The following is a 15335-nucleotide window of genomic DNA, read 5'->3' on the forward strand; positions in this document are numbered from 1 at the left end:
GGAAAGCACAAAAGAGGACTTCCTTTTATCGGCCCTTAACAAACTACAACTCCCAGGATTAAAATAGCATTGCAGTGCTTTAGATGTATGGTTCAAATGTGGCCCTAATGATCTCGAGGTAAAGGAAGGTAAAGGGACCCCTGACCGTTAGGTCCAGTCGTGACCGACTCTGGGGTTGTGGTGCTCATCTCGCTTTATTGGCCGAGGGAGCCGGTGTACAGCTTCTGGGTCATGTGGCCAGCATGATCAAGCCGCTTCTGGCGAACAAGAGCAGCGCACGGAAACGCCGGTTACCTTCCCGCCAGAGCGGTACCTATTTATCTACTTGCACTTTGATGTGCTTTCGAACTGCTAGGTTGGCAGGAGCAGGGACCGAGCAACGGGAGCTCACCCCATCGCGGGGATTCGAACCGCCAACCTTCTGATCGACAAGTCCTAGGCTCTGTGGTTTAACCCGCAGCACCACCCATGAAGTAGATTTCAGCAAACTATTAGGCAAATCCTGTTAACAGGAAGAACAGCTCAATAATGGAGCCTATGTATTACCTGGAAGGGTGATGGGCATCCGTCCCCCCCCCCCAGTGATCTTCAAGCAGCTCTGGATTTCCTGCGTCCAGCAGGGGTACGGACTAGTTAAGTCTGCAAGCCCCTCCAAAAAGCACACACACACTTTCATTCTAAGAGAGCAGGCTGGGGCAGACCCTCTCATGCAACACACATTTTATCTTTGGAAGCACTTTTAAAAAGGGGGAACATTCAAAAATGGGGGGGGGGATCCACCTGCACTTTGACGTGGTACAAGCAGTGCTTTTTCCTACAAAAATGTTTAGGGGTACTCTCATTTTCCTACTTAAATTGAAGTACTGCCCCACAATGAGGCCAAACCTAAGATTCATAAAATGTATAGGGGTATGCATACCCCTGCGTCCCCCCAGAAAAAAAAGCACTGGGCACAAGCCATTCTGTCACTGCATTCTGTTGCACAAGCTAGCTCATCATTTAGGGTCAAGAATGGGGTCACACGTTCTGGCTTCAAACATGGCGCAAAAATGATATGCATGTCTAATTGGAAGTCAAAACAATAGAGTGCTTGGCTCACTGCCTGCTCAAGATTTCTAATCCTTTTTTTGTCTCTCTCTCTCCAAGCAGAATTTGCATTGTTTTTAAAAGTCAGTGAACCCTTTTGCCATGCACCTCGAGGGGAGGCCATCTAGCGGTTCAGCTCGTTGTCACATGCAGCTGTGCATCCCGGGCGCACACTCACGCACACAACACACACACAAACGTCGGCCGCGCAGCCTCACTGCGAAAGGATTACCTCATCCATTTTCAGTTCCGTTTGTCTGCTGTGACAAGGGGCATCGAACTCCCCCAAGGGAAGGAACACAGATTCCCTTCTCTCTCCTGCCTCCCCTTGTTGGTGAAATGAATAGGAAACTATTTTCAAACCCAGCAGGAGGAAAAGACTAGCAAGATGCCTAACATGGAAAAAGCCATTTCTTTGACGTTTGGTGTGTTCAATTCAATTCGATTCTTCCCATTAAAAATAAATGCAGTTTTAATGGATGCGCTGGCTTTTTAAAATTATTCGTATGGGTTTGCCCATCACCGCGGAATCAAATTGATACGGGTCAAAATGTAAAGCCTGTGTCACATTCAGAGCTACCCTCCCCAAGATCCAGTTCGCTGCCTACAGAACGTTGCAGCAGGGGAAATGTTAACAAGCTCCTAAAACGTGTAATCCGTAACAGGAAACAGAGCAATTGGGTTGTATCTGACATTAGTCCAATTCAGACTCATTGAGATCAATATACATGGATAATTTAGTCCATTAATTTCAATGGGTTTTCTCTGAGTAGAAATTACAGCCCATTCTTTCAAAATCCTCTGCCTCTTGGATTGAGGCACACAGGGAGAAATAAAACTGGGAGCCGAAGTTTCAAAGATGATTAAAACAAATCTTTTAGATGAGGAGATACCGAGCACCACGCAGCCTTAAAAAATAGTGTGCTCTTTCAGATCTGGTCTGAGTCACAAAAGGATTTCGTAAGCAAGAGGATCAGGATGCGCTGCTATGTTTTAGTATAAAAGTCAATCTTTTGCTTCCTTTCAGGGATTTCAAGACACAGGAGTTTGGGTGTCCTGAATACATGATCAACCAGCAGAGAAATGTATTTTGAGACATAAAAATATGCTTAACGTCAAGACCAAAGGCCCTGCTTATCTAATCGCCAGCGCCTCACAAATTGTCTGTATTGTGCATACAAGGGTGGCAAACAAGTGAGGGCTCTCAAGCATTATACCATTTAAACCCTAAAATGCAATCATATACAGAAGTGAGGAACTTTTTTCAGCCTGGGGGCCGAATTCCCTACAGTTATAGGCAGGGCCACAGCAACGAATGTAAATTGTAACCTCTTGTACAGCAAGTTATACAGAAGGCTTACACACCCCCATCTCTATCTTCCATCCAGACAAGCAAGAGCTGTATGATCAGAGTTCAAGGACACATTGCAGCCAGGCAGAAAAACTCAGGGTGTGATGAAAGGCTGCTGAGGGGCATGACCTGATCATTCCAAGGGCAAAACAGAGACGCCTGGAAGGTCGTCTTTGGCCTCTGGGTCTGAGGTTTCCCAACCCTGCTGTACAAGTCTACTCAAAAGTAAGTCCCTTTGTGTTTAACCAAGATTACTCCCGCATGGTAGGTACAGGATTGCAGCCTTGGCGAAGCTTAAATCTCAAATTTGTTGCTGTTGATTTTGAATAAATTTCCTTACTAACAAGCCCAACTTACACTTTATAGCATACATTTCCCTGTCTGCACCATTTATTTCCAGGCACCAACAAAAGACCTCTTCGTTATTCATTTTTTAAAAAAGCAAGGCAGAGACTAAAAACAAATTCTTTATAGTGTCAAATGCAATTCTCAGCTTGTAGGTACAAAAGTGTATGTGGAACAAAAAAAATCATGAATTGTGCCCCCCCCCCCCAAAGTGCTTATCATTCAGATGTAACTATGATAAGGAAAATAGGGATCAGGCACGTTCACAAGTTAGCACAAAATGTAACAATGAATTCTGAAAAACCACAAATTTAAGGCACAAAGTTTTTCACTCTCCCCAAAAGGCGTCTCTTAGCTCCATTTGTTCTTTATTTTGTTTCCTACAGTAAATTGCAGGTTTTGAATTATAACCACCTCATTTTAAGTCACTGAATATTAAAGAGAACATCAAAATTTCCTTTAAGAAAATCTGTGATTTATCCACCATGTGCCAAAAGAATCTGATTCAACACTAAATAAAATTTATTAAATTATATAGGTTGTGATCTGTTTCTAAATTAGTAGCTATGGAAAGTATCCAGAATTGATCATTAAGTTAATTTACTAATATAAATACACCATATATTGTTATACTCAATAAAATACATTTGAAATCTTCCTTGCTAAATGGAATGTGTGACTCCACCCGCCTCCAAAACACCCCCCCCAGTTGCTCAGTAGAATTCATAATGCAAATAAGATTTATATATTAAAAATACCACAACTGGTACAACTTGGTAATTCAAGAGCAATACAAAATATACTTCAAGAACCCAAGAAGTGCCTCTATTTTATTACTGCTTGATTAATTTCCTAAAAAGTAACAGAAAGATGTTAACTCTTTCTCCTGTCGTTCTCTGACCAGGGAGATCAAGCAAAGAAACTTGGCAGGAGGTTTGAGAAAAGGCTGATGTATCCAGCTGGATAACTGTATCACCTGACCCCCCCCCCTTTAAAATCTTTTGCAAAAGGATCACATTTGTAGTATAGTAACTGAAACCCAGGGATAGAAATTCAGGTTTGATACCAGCTAAAAGAGGACCTACTCTATGACATCCTGAAGGCACTTGGGAATTTAATTCAAGATGGATTTGCTTATTCTTGACACTCGAACAATATGATATTGGCTTGGTGGTTTTTAAAAACCATGTATTTGTAAAAAACCAGGCAATGTTTAAACTCTCCAAGGCACGCGGCTCTTCTGGTGTATGAAAAAAACAATGTAAGGAAGTGGCAAGAAATTGTGTGGCTTTCCCCATGGGGTTTGCTACATTTTCAAGTACAGGCTCGAGTCCTGAATATACCCTCTCTGTGCTCCTTCCAAAGTGTTCCCCCTGCACCAAAATCACAGTACAAAATCTTTCACTTTACGATCAGCACCAAGACAACTCTGTGTGCGTACAACACTTTCGTACTAGGATGTCAACACTGAGGTATGATCCACTGACCCAGATACTTTAGATTAGAACTAAGGCCTGAGATAAAAGCATGTGTTAGCTGCATTATACTAAATCAGACCACCCCTTTACCTAGCCCAGAATTGTCCACTCTTGAGTAGCAATGGCTCTCCGGGTTCCCAGCATAAGGACATAAAAAAGCCTGCTGGATGAGTGGCCCGGCTAGTCCAGCATCATGTTCTCACAGTGGCCAAGCAGGACCTGGGAGCGACGGCACTCTCCTCTCCTGTGTTTTCCAGCAACCGTATTCTGAAGCACACTGCTACCATCAGTGGAGGTAGCAGAGGGGGGCTTTCCCAGCCTTGCTACCAAAGATCCTTTCTGAACTGGACTGACCTTGGATTTTTCACAGCGAAGACAGCTCCTGTGTCCACCCACCAGACTGCACCATGGGTCAGCTTCCAACCAACAGTCCATCGACAATACCCTCTCGCAAGAGCCACTTGACACCACCACTCTCCGACTTCCCAGTAACAACCACTATTCCCACTTCAACTCCTTCCTGCAGCGCCTTTCTATTTTTCACTGGTCACAGATCACCACCACCCCTCAGAAGGAGACAGGGAAACTTCCTAACAAGTAAGCTCTCGCCGGCAGTTTCCTATGAATTTCAGAGACTGGGACGAGAATCCCAGAAAAGTGGTGCAAGTTTATCTGCAGTTAATACTGCACAATCCAGTACTCTCCACTCCCCATGGAAGGGAAAAAACGGTAACCTTTCCTGCAAAATCTAAAAAAATATGGCACTGGGAAAAGTTTTTTAAAAAGAGACTACCAATGCATCTGGAGTGTCAGAAACAGTCAAAATTGCACGTGCGAAGAAACTTGTGCAACAGACATGCATACTTGAAGGGCTCTTGCCGTCTCCTGTTCTTTGAGGTTTTCAACAACTTTGCTGACAGACACTGATCTGCTCATCCCCACCCCGAGAGAAGTCAAGTTAGTGGAAAAATACACAAGGATAAAGATTTGGCACAAATCTTGTAGCATTCCTCCCCCACACTTGAAGCAACCAATTGTTGCAAACCTGCTACACGAGTGGCCCGGGAATCCCAACAGATCAACTTCATTAAATTCATGTACATTTTGCTACCTTCCTAGGGGTAAAAAAAATAGCTTATGCAACAAGGCTTCTGAACTATACCCCTCTGAAATGCTGTTGAGACACCAACACCCAAATCCAGAAGGTATCATAATGTTGGCAACTGTTCAAAATATCAGACCAACTGGCACAAGCCAACCTTGCGAGGCACAAAATACATGTGGGCAGACTAGTTGGCTATGCGTTTTGCACTTATTTGCAAAACTGATTTATGGACATCTGGATCAATTGTTACTTTTCTTTGCCAAGTCTTCTCCAGGAAGAAACAGATTAAACAAACTTTCGAAGCACGCAATGTAGCGCAACAGTCTTGATGGCAGGGCCGAATCACTCCATCCAGTTTTGAACACACAAAAGTATCTCGATTGGAACGGTCAGCAGAAACAAGCACAAGGCTCCAAAGGGCTGCTGGACTGCTTTGGTTCTCCTGCAAGCCACACAGTTATTTGGCTAACAGACATATTTGATTCATGTCACAGAATTATTCTTCTTCTTCCGGAAGGGAGATTTCAACCTCTTCCACACACTCGTCCGAGGCCTGGATTTCTTCCCCAGCGCCATGACTGCTTCCTTCTCCTTCCTCCGGATTTCTCGAACCAGAGTGTGAAACACATCATCGATATAGTAGCGAAAGGCAGCTGAAGTTTCAAAGAAAGGGCAGCCAAACTCGCGTGCCAAGGCTGAACCTTCTTCCTTGGAGACCTTGCAACAAGAAAAGCACATGCTGGTCAGCAACAGGAGAGGCGGCCATTTCTTTTAGCCAAGCCCACTTTAGCTTTTTACAGACTCCTTCACACGCCTGAAAATTCCTGGAATATTGCCCTTTCATGCTTCACTCTCTGTACTCATCGTCAACATCCATCTTTTGCTATATATTTCTGACATTCCTGCTTTATGCCGAGGCTCTTCCTGATCTTTCAAACATTTGAAAGGAAATGCCATGCTTTCATGTTAGATTTTAAGGGGGTTTTTTACAGTAGGAATCATGCAGCTCTCAGAAAGCACTAGATTTTGGCGCAATGAAACGTTATTAGGAATATATAGCTATAAAAGTTCTCTTTTCTCCCCTCTACAAATCTCACCATGGTCACTGTCTGTTCTTGGTGGCATTCTCAGCACCTGAACTTCTGCCAAGTCCTTCAAAGTATGTGAATGTCCATTTCCCAATAAATAAGTTTATAAAGGAAGGAAGGAAGGCTTTGTGTGCAATTTTCTTGGGCACTCCACTTTCTAGTAAGCCTCAACAAAGTAGCAAGCTACATATCACATTCTATTACATACACTTTTTTATTTTAGCACACTTCTTCCTTACCTGTTGTGTGGCATGGCTTTACTGTTTTCCGCATCTTTCAATGCTTACCCGGCATATGCATTTTCTGCTCTGCTTCCTTACTTACACATTTGGTATCTGCATGCATTTTCCCAATCCTATTTCAATCTTGAGAGAAGTCCCAATTGTTCCCAATGTTTGTTTTTCAACATGCACCCTTCCTCTTGCAGCGTCCTACTTACTCAGCAGCAAGAACAAGGGGAAAGGGACCAAGACAGCATATCCCTGGGTATCCCTGGGGCTTGTGGGAATGCAACTACTATGTCTATTCGAAAACAAAATTGTGAGAGCTAAGTGCCCTGAAAGACCGGCTAGAAATTCTTTAACCAACAACCTCGCCTTCTAGGGAAGGCTATTTGCCTCCCTTTCGATATGAGCAAATCCAAAGATTCGGTTCAATTCCTATCATCCTTTATTTGCAAATCACCAACATACAAGAAAAGGAACTGAGCAAAGAATTAATTCTGAAGCATTCTTTACCTGCCTGAGACGAGCTAGATCAGACTTGTTCCCCACAAGAACCACGGGAGTCTCATCTGTACGCCGAACACGGTAGATAAGCTGCTTGAACTCACGCACTTCGTGGAAACTTCGGCGGTCTGTGATTGAGTAACAGATAATGAACCCTTCGCCTGCCCTCATGTATTGGTCCCTCATGGCGGTAAATTCTGCCTAGGAAGTAAAACAACAAGAGTATATTCCAGCTCCAGGATTTTTATGGAATACCATAAGACTGCCCATTCAGCAAAAGGTCTGTAAGCATGCTGCACTATCATCATGCAGGGAAATAGATGATTTTCTATCACCATCTGAAGACCTTATGTAAACAGGCCTATGCAACTCGTTACCATTTTGTACTGGGTTATGGTGTTTTATTGCAGGCACTGTTGTAAATAATTTTATAAATAAATGCCCATGGTTACAGTGGATTGGGCAAACTAGCTTCTGTCCTGTGCCTACAACACAGATACTATAAAATGCATGTTCACTGCTGGCAATGCAAGGGTAAAGTAGTGTGTCTTCAGTATATGAAAATACTTCTACAACAAGATGCCAGATGGCACTCTCAGCCACCCATGTGGGGAAAATACTGACCCACCATAGAGAATTGTTTTAAAGATCACAGTCAGGTAAATGTATGTAAACTGCTTTGAATGAGCAAAAGCAAAATATAAAATGTACAGTGGTTATTATATACCTGGCCTGCTGTGTCTAAAATGTCCAGATTAGCAGGTTCATCATCAATCCTTATTCGCATTTTGTAAGCATCCTCTAGAGAAAGAAATACAAACAAACATTCAGCACGGTCTAGCTATCGATGTCTTCATGAGCAAAGGACAACTTCAGACGTGTTCACAACAGAGACCCATAGTTACTGCTTAAGTGATTGTTGCGCTCATGGTTTGCCTCAAATGTTATTGTGCTTTTTTTATTTAAAAAAAATAACTCTCACAAACGTGATTATTATTTTTTTGCCAGTTGATACAGACACAGATGTGAATGATTGACAATACCTGGGAACTTCCACCTGTGGCTCACAAGTACCTCTTGAAAAAATATTTAATACAGTATATTAATAGTTACGATGAAATTCATCTTTCAATTACATACCCACGACTTTGCAGTGTACCATTTGGGCCCAGAGCCCATTTACCCGCTAGTGGGCTGCCCTTGCTGCCTTCAGAATAGGAATGCCCAGAGCTCCTCCACGTTGGGAGAGTAAACCGCTGACACAGAGAGCCTCCTGTAATCATGGAAGCCTCTCACATGTTTCAGAGCCCTGGCCTTTGTAAAGCAGAAGGACCCAAGTTCAACTCTCAACTTCTCCACTTAAAAGAATAATCTCAGGTACCAGAGTGCTGTTGCCAATGACCAATGGAAGTTTCATGCACCCAGCACCATTATTTTTTGAAGGGAGGGGGAAATGGAAACCACCCTGAGACCTGCAGGTATAGGGTAGCATATAAATCAATCAATCAAACAATCAAATAAAAGAAAAAGGAAAAGTTAACATTTCCAGCAATCAAAGCTAGTATCACTGACAGGTGACTATCATTAATACTGTCTGGTGGAAAAGGTTCAGAAATTAAAAGACACTTTTAATCTCAACACTAGCAAGGCTTCCCCATTTTGCAGGTTGGGGGTTCCTACTGGCCCCAGATTTTTTTTTTCTTTTTCCGTCAGCACACCACTGGTTGGAAGAGGAAGCAGAAGAACACACTCACCGATGGTGGGGTCATGGTCTTCTGGGAAACGATGACTAATGAACTGCATGGTCATGGCTGAAAGGAAGGCACAAACATATTAAAATGAACGAAAGGCAGAAATGGCTATCATCACAAGATGTAGCATGTGCTACTGGGATAACTCTGTGCACAAAGCCTTGAGTTTCTTTCAAAACGGACAGGCCACAGATGTGACCAGACCTGCCATTTTAATTATAACTCGCCATGGTTTTTTAAGGGGAGAAACATTACAACAGCTCCCAATCCATTTCCAGGCACAATTCAAAAGGCTGGCCTTGTCCTTTAAAGCTCTATAAGACTTAGGAGTATGCAAATGCTGTAAGAAAAATACATTATAAAAATCGTCCCATCAGGGGCCTTGGAGAGGCACTCCCAGTTAGGAGCAAACAGTATTGCGCAAGATGCACCAATATGCTGACTGCGTAATGCACCTTCATGTTGGTTTGGGGAAAATATTTTCCTGCTTATAGAAAACACTTCAAGGTTGCTTTCAAACAGAGCGTAGCGTCCTTAAACAGATTTACAGATAATAGCAGTAATAACATAAAACAGAAGTAGTAGATAAAAACCAATTGAATCATTACAACTACTTTCATATTACATGCTAAAGAGCATGAAAGTATTTGTCCCCTCATCTTGTGGCAGGGAGTCCCACATGAGAATCACTCCAGTCATAATAGACAAGAGGAAAGTTGCCCTTTACAGGATTGAAGTGGGGGAAACTCCACATCCGTGTGGAGGCATGGAGGCCTCAGGGTAAGCTACAACATCAAAAATTGCTTTGAAAGGGGATAAGATAAATTCATAAAGGCCAAAGCTGTCAATAGTTTCTAGCCAGGATGGTTATGTTCTTCCTGCTGCCACTTGAGAGGCAAAAATCCTCTGAATCCCAGTTGCTGGGAATCACCAACAGAGAGAGAGAGAGGCTTCTATACTTCCTGATTATGGGCTTCCTAGTGCCATCTGACTGGGCACTGTGAGAATAAGGTGCTGGACTAAATGGGCCACTGGAGCTTGATCCAGCAGAAGAAAGATTCAGACGGGGGACTTCCCAATTCATAGGTCAGTCTCTTAGACTGCACACCTATATTCAGTTTCCTGAATATAGTTTCCTGAATATTCAGTTTCCTGAATATGGGTTTGCAACCTAAGAGAACTGAGTAAGTGAATTCAATGGAAAGTTCCACTGAACTCAATGAACTTACTTCTGAATAGACATACATACAGAAGAACTGCACTGATGAAACTACGCTGGTTCAGTTCCCTGCTTCACACTCCTTGTTGCTTTGACTGTAAGGAACCTAACACAGCTGCCCCTACATTCATTTTGGTAATCACGTTATAAATAACATCTTAAAAGCTAATAAAAACATTTCAGCAACCTTCCTACCAGATAATGCTTTTATTGTTAATTATTTGACACATTTCAAAGCAATTTAACCAGTTAAGAACAAAACCAGAAAAAAATACAACACTGTATAATCCAGTAACATAATAAACCTGTTAGGGTTTTAGTCTTGTTTTAAATGTACTTGTTGTTGTTTTAACTGTTTTTTATGTAAATCGCCTCGAGAAGTGTTTTAGAAGGGTTCTTTCTTTATTTTATTTTCATTTCCCACCCTTGATGTTGTAATCCCAGGGCGCGTTACAACATTAAAACACAGTATTTAAGAACAGCTTAACAAGTTGATTACAACAACAATAAGGGTGAGCCCTACCCGCACCACCAACAAAGGAGCAAGCATCACCATCAGCGGGCGAATTCTGTGCCAACTTCTAAACTTTTCTGTGCCACCAGGCCTATGCAGAGCACATCCTTCCACAATGGCATGCTGGTGTCCGTTTTCAGTTTATATTCTTGCTTCTAACTTTTAAATGATTTTACGATTTGGTTTTATACTTTTGATACTGCCGTTTTTAAACCGATAGGATTTAAACCGATAGGATGCAGCGGTATATAAAAAGACTTCATGACTAAATCAATACATGCCTGAGCAAGTAAATAAACAAATAAGAAAGGAAGAGGCTAGCCAGTTACCAAAGACCTTAGTGAGCGAGAGAGTATTGGGCCCGGGGCCTAAGCAAGCAGCGAAGGGTATGTTTCGTCCCCATATCATGAGGCAGGGAGTTCCGAAGGTGCCCCTTCCTCCTATTTCCACCCCCACCCCCCTAAAAAAACAACCCACACCCTTCGTATCATTGCCGCGCCCCACCCCGTCCCTCAATGGCGTACATACGTGAGTCTTTTCAAGCCTCCCCTCAACGTACCGCTTTTGCCGACGCCCCCGGCGCCCAACATCACCAGCTTGTACTCCCGGGGCTGCAACGGAGGAGGCGGCGGCGCCCCCCCGACCCCGCCAGGCGGTCCCCGCGGCCCAGTCGGGTCCATGGTACGGATAGCCGCCCGAGGACGGCTCCCCTCAGACGCCCTCTCCGGTGGACAAGAGCGGCGGCAGGGGAGGCATCCCCCGCCCTCGCCACCGCCGCTTCCTCACCTTCCCGCCCACCTCGGAACAAAATGGCGCCGGCTCGGCTGAATTCCAACCGCCGCCTCAGAGGGAATGGGAGGGGCCGTTCGTGGCCACGCCCCCTACGCGTCGCAAGGGGGGGGCAGCGCCCCTGCCGTCGCCTCCCTTCCTCCGGGAGTTGGGGGGAGGGTGCCCAAAGAGGATGGAACGTCATCGAAGCCTCGATTATTTCCGGCTCGCAATTGCATTCTTTTTTGCTAATAAATCCATAAGCAAAACCCGTGCCCATAGCTAGGGAAGCTGTAGGTTTTTGCTGTTTTTTTGTAAACAGCCTCCTTTTCTTTATTTCAGACTTCCTGAACCTGTGGGTCCAGCCTTACCCCAACCTGGGGCCCTCCAGATGTTGTTGGACTCCAGTTCCCCTCATTCGTGACCGTTGGCTGATGGAGTCCAACAACATCTATTTTATCCCCCTCCCTCTATTTTTGGAAATATCGTTGGGACTCCAGCTCCCATCAGCCCCAGCAGGTACGGCCAACAGTCCAGGATTGTGGGAGCTGTAGTTCAACATTACATTAAGGCACAGGGACCCCTGACCATTAGGTCCAGTCATGGCCGACTCTGGGGTTGCTGCGCTCATCTCGCTTTACTGGCCGAGGGAGCCGGCGTTCAGCTTCCGGGTCATGTTGCCAGCATGACTAAGCCGCTTCTGGTGAACTAGAGCAGCACATGAAAATGCCGTTTACCTTCATGCCAGAGCGGTACCTATTTATCTACTTGCACTTTGACATGCTTTCGAACTGCTAGGTTGGCAGGAGCAGGGACCGAGCAACAGGAACTCACCTTGTCACAGGGATTCAAACCGCCGACCTTCTGATCGGCAAGTCCTAGGCTCTGTGGTTTAACCCATAGCACCACCTATGCCCCCAACATTACATTAGGCGAGCACAAAGGTTGAGGGAGATCACATTTGTTTGATCATTTCTCCAGTTCAATTTATATACCCCAAAGAAACCCAGGGGATGTGTTTTGTATGATTGTTATTTTTTAAAAGTGAATTGGCTAGAACAGCCTTTCTCAACCTTGGCACCCGAGATGTTGTTAAACTACAACTCCCAACATTCCTGGCCACTGGCTCTTCTGGCTCATGGTGATGGGAGTTGTAGTTCAACATCTGGGGGGGGGGGGAGACCCAGTATTCAAGGGCACCTTTTCCCCATTCCTGCTTGAAGAGGGACAGATTCACAGCACGACCCTAGAAAGGATGACGTACCGTATTTTCCGCTCTATAAGACGCACCAGACCACAAGACGCACCTAGTTTTTGGAGGAGGAAAACAAGAAAAAAAATATTCTGAATCTCAGAAGCCAGAACAGCAAGAGGGATCGCTGCGCAGTGAAAGCAGCAATCCCTCTTGCTGTTCTGGCTTCTGGGATAGCTACGCAGCCTGCATTCACTCCATAAGATGCACATGCATTTTCCCCTACTATTTAGGAGGGAAAAAGTGAGTCTTATAGAGCAAAAAATACCGTACTTGTTGGAGAGCATTAGGCTAGGGCAGTGCCAGGTTTACGTGTAAGCTAAACAAGCTATAGCTTAGGGCCCCACTCTCTTGGGGGCCCCCAAAAAATTTAAAGGAAAAAAACACCTGGATGTACATTTCCAAAATATAAGATAAAAAACAAATAAAATAAAATCTACATACAGCAACAGTGTTTTGTTATTTCATGTTATAGCAAGTTTCTAGAGACTAGATTATGAGTCTTTGTAAATTATGTTTCAAAGGGAACTTTTGTTATTGCCAAATGCCAATGTGTTTGCATTATTAAGTTTGTTATGAATAAAAAATCATTTTAAGTTAGAGCTTAATAATTATTTCACTATTAATATACTTCTTAATTGTATTTCACTGTTAATATACTTCGTAATTGTATTTCAGTTCAACAATTACTTTATTAAAATACATATTTTGTTATGTGCAAATTACTTTAGGTACCTATTAGGTCCATAAATTACCGTATAGATTCAACACAAAAAACCGTGACAATTTGTTGTTGACAAAGCACAGCTGGACATATAAAGGGCCCCATTACCTTCAGTAGCTTAGGGCCTCATTAAACCTAAATCCAGCCCTGGGCTAGGGCCCAGAAGAGACCAGGGTTCAAATCCCCACTCAGCTACAAAGTTCTCTGTTCAGCCTCACCTAACTCACAGGGTTGTTGTGAGGACAACAGGTAGGTGGGTGGGGGAACCAGTTGCATTTCCTTGGAGGAAAAATGTGATATAAACGCAATACTAAATGGAGAGGATATGTTTATGTACACAGTGAAATCCTGAATGTGTCAATTCAGAGGGAAGTCCGTCTATTGAGCTCAACTGAACTTGAGGCAACCATGCACAGGATTGCTTACTACAAAAAAAATTCCCAAAGCGGTGAGCACAGCAGAAGACAATGGAAAACATCCTAATTAGACAAGAGGTCATTCCACATCCATAGATAATGAATCACGATCAGTGAGCTATGTCGATTGGATCCCGGAAGTTTCGGCTGTGCGTGACTCTATGCGCTGGATAGAGCTCTGGCCGGGAGAGCTCTGCGAACTTAGTACTCGGCGTTCCTTCTGCGCAGGCGCAGCTGCTGCTGAAAGTCAGCTGGCCGCTCAAGACATAGCATTACAAAGGGGAGGATTTTTGTCTCTGCGGGTTTGCATTCTTCGGTTGTCCGCAAGATATGCAAAACCTCCCTGAGGAACAAAAGACAAGCTAGCCTTTAGGGCTTGCTTCCGGGTAGACATTTATAAGGTTGCTCTGCGTGTCCTATGCCTGCAAACCTCTCATATTTACTTGGATTTACGGACAGGATGCTGTTGTCGCAGCGGCAAAAAAAACCAACGACAAAGTTCTAGACAGAGAAACTAGATTGAAGCCATTTGACAGTACTTCCATTTGGTGTCATGTTCCCCCTGCCTGGCCTAGGAAAAAGCAGTGAGACTATAACTGTGTTTTATGTCCCCAGTGCAATCAACTACTATTTAAATGAAAAGGAAGTGTTCATAAAGGCAAGGTTTAAAGCAATACACAATTATCACTGATGGGAAATTGTACAGGGTGGTGGAACAAACCCTTCCCCCGCCCCCGAAGATGATGTGTTTCATGGGGTCCTTTACTCAAGGAGAAAGGTTATCCTTCTTGCACTATAAGGTAAAGGTAAAGGGACCCCTGACCATTAGGTCCAGTCGTAGCCGACTCTGGGGTTGCGGCGCTCATCTCGCTTTATTGGCCGAGGGAGCCGGCGTACAGCTTCCGGGTCATGTGGCCAGCATGATTAAGCCGCTTTTGGTGAACCAGAGCAGTGCACATAACCGCCGTTTACCTTCCCGCTGGAGTGGTACCTATTTATCTACTTGCACTTTGACGTGCTTTTGAACTGCTAGGTTGGCAGGAGCAGGGACCGAGTAACGGGAGCTCACCCCATCATGGGAATTCGAACCGCCGACCTTCTGATCAGCAAGTCCTAGGCTCTGTGGTTTAACCCACAGCGCCACCCGCGTCTTTTTGCACTATAGCGGTGCCTTTTCAAGATCATTTTAACAGGTTTTGCTGAATTTAAATGTCTTTCACCTCCACACTCCCAACTTCACCCTTTCAATGCCTGCTTAATAGGTGACACAAGGACCCTAAACCATATTCAGGGTTTGTAACTTGAAAACCACGCAGGGGCAGGTAAAGGCTTAAGAGATATTCCAGAAAAGGGGGTGGGGGTGGAGAAACCTGCAGTCCTCTAGATGTCCCTGGACTCCAACTCCCATCAGCCTCAGACAACCCAGGCAGTGGGTCAAGCTGATGGGCAGTTGGGACAGCTAGATCCCCACCTGTGATTGAAGGTCTTCGTAGCAAGGACTTCTGCATTT

The 15335-nt window shown here is 44.2% G+C and overlaps 1 protein-coding gene across 2 annotated transcripts; it reads right to left on the bottom strand.

The window, feature by feature from the left end:
• Window positions 1-2892: 2892 nt before the first annotated feature.
• RIT1 (Ras like without CAAX 1) lies at window positions 2893-15272 on the bottom strand. 2 transcript variants are annotated; one of them, XM_083716128.1, is made up of 5 exons: window positions 15196-15272; window positions 8936-8992; window positions 7909-7982; window positions 7191-7382; window positions 2893-6082 (listed from the first exon to the last, which is right to left on the bottom strand). In XM_083716128.1, the coding sequence occupies exons 2-5, from the start codon at window positions 8988-8990 to the stop codon at window positions 5849-5851; spliced, it is 555 nt and encodes a 184-aa protein (XP_083572254.1). In that variant the 5' UTR covers window positions 8991-8992; window positions 15196-15272; the 3' UTR covers window positions 2893-5848. The 2 variants fall into 2 exon arrangements, with proteins under 2 accessions (XP_083572254.1, XP_083572253.1); XM_083716127.1 differs by lacking the exon at window positions 15196-15272 and adding an exon at window positions 11225-11533.
• Window positions 15273-15335: the final 63 nt, after the last annotated feature.

This window comes from Podarcis gaigeae (genome assembly GCF_964106915.1).
Source record: "Podarcis gaigeae genome assembly, chromosome: 16".
Taxonomy (NCBI): Eukaryota; Metazoa; Chordata; class Lepidosauria; order Squamata; family Lacertidae; genus Podarcis; species Podarcis gaigeae.

Bases quoted from the DNA above. Each gene is read 5' to 3' on its own strand.
- RIT1 (XM_083716127.1), bottom strand. From the start codon at position 11,345: ATGGACCCGACTGGGCCGCGGGGACCGCCTGGCGGGGTCGGGGGGGCG. The intron at 8,993-11,224 runs GTACGTTGAGGG...CCTTCCTTTCAG, and splicing joins CGGGGGCGTCGGCAAAAGCG to CCATGACCATGCAGTTCATT. The intron at 6,083-7,190 runs GTAAAGAATGCT...TCTTGTTGCAAG, and splicing joins ATCTAGCTCGTCTCAGGCAG to GTCTCCAAGGAAGAAGGTTC.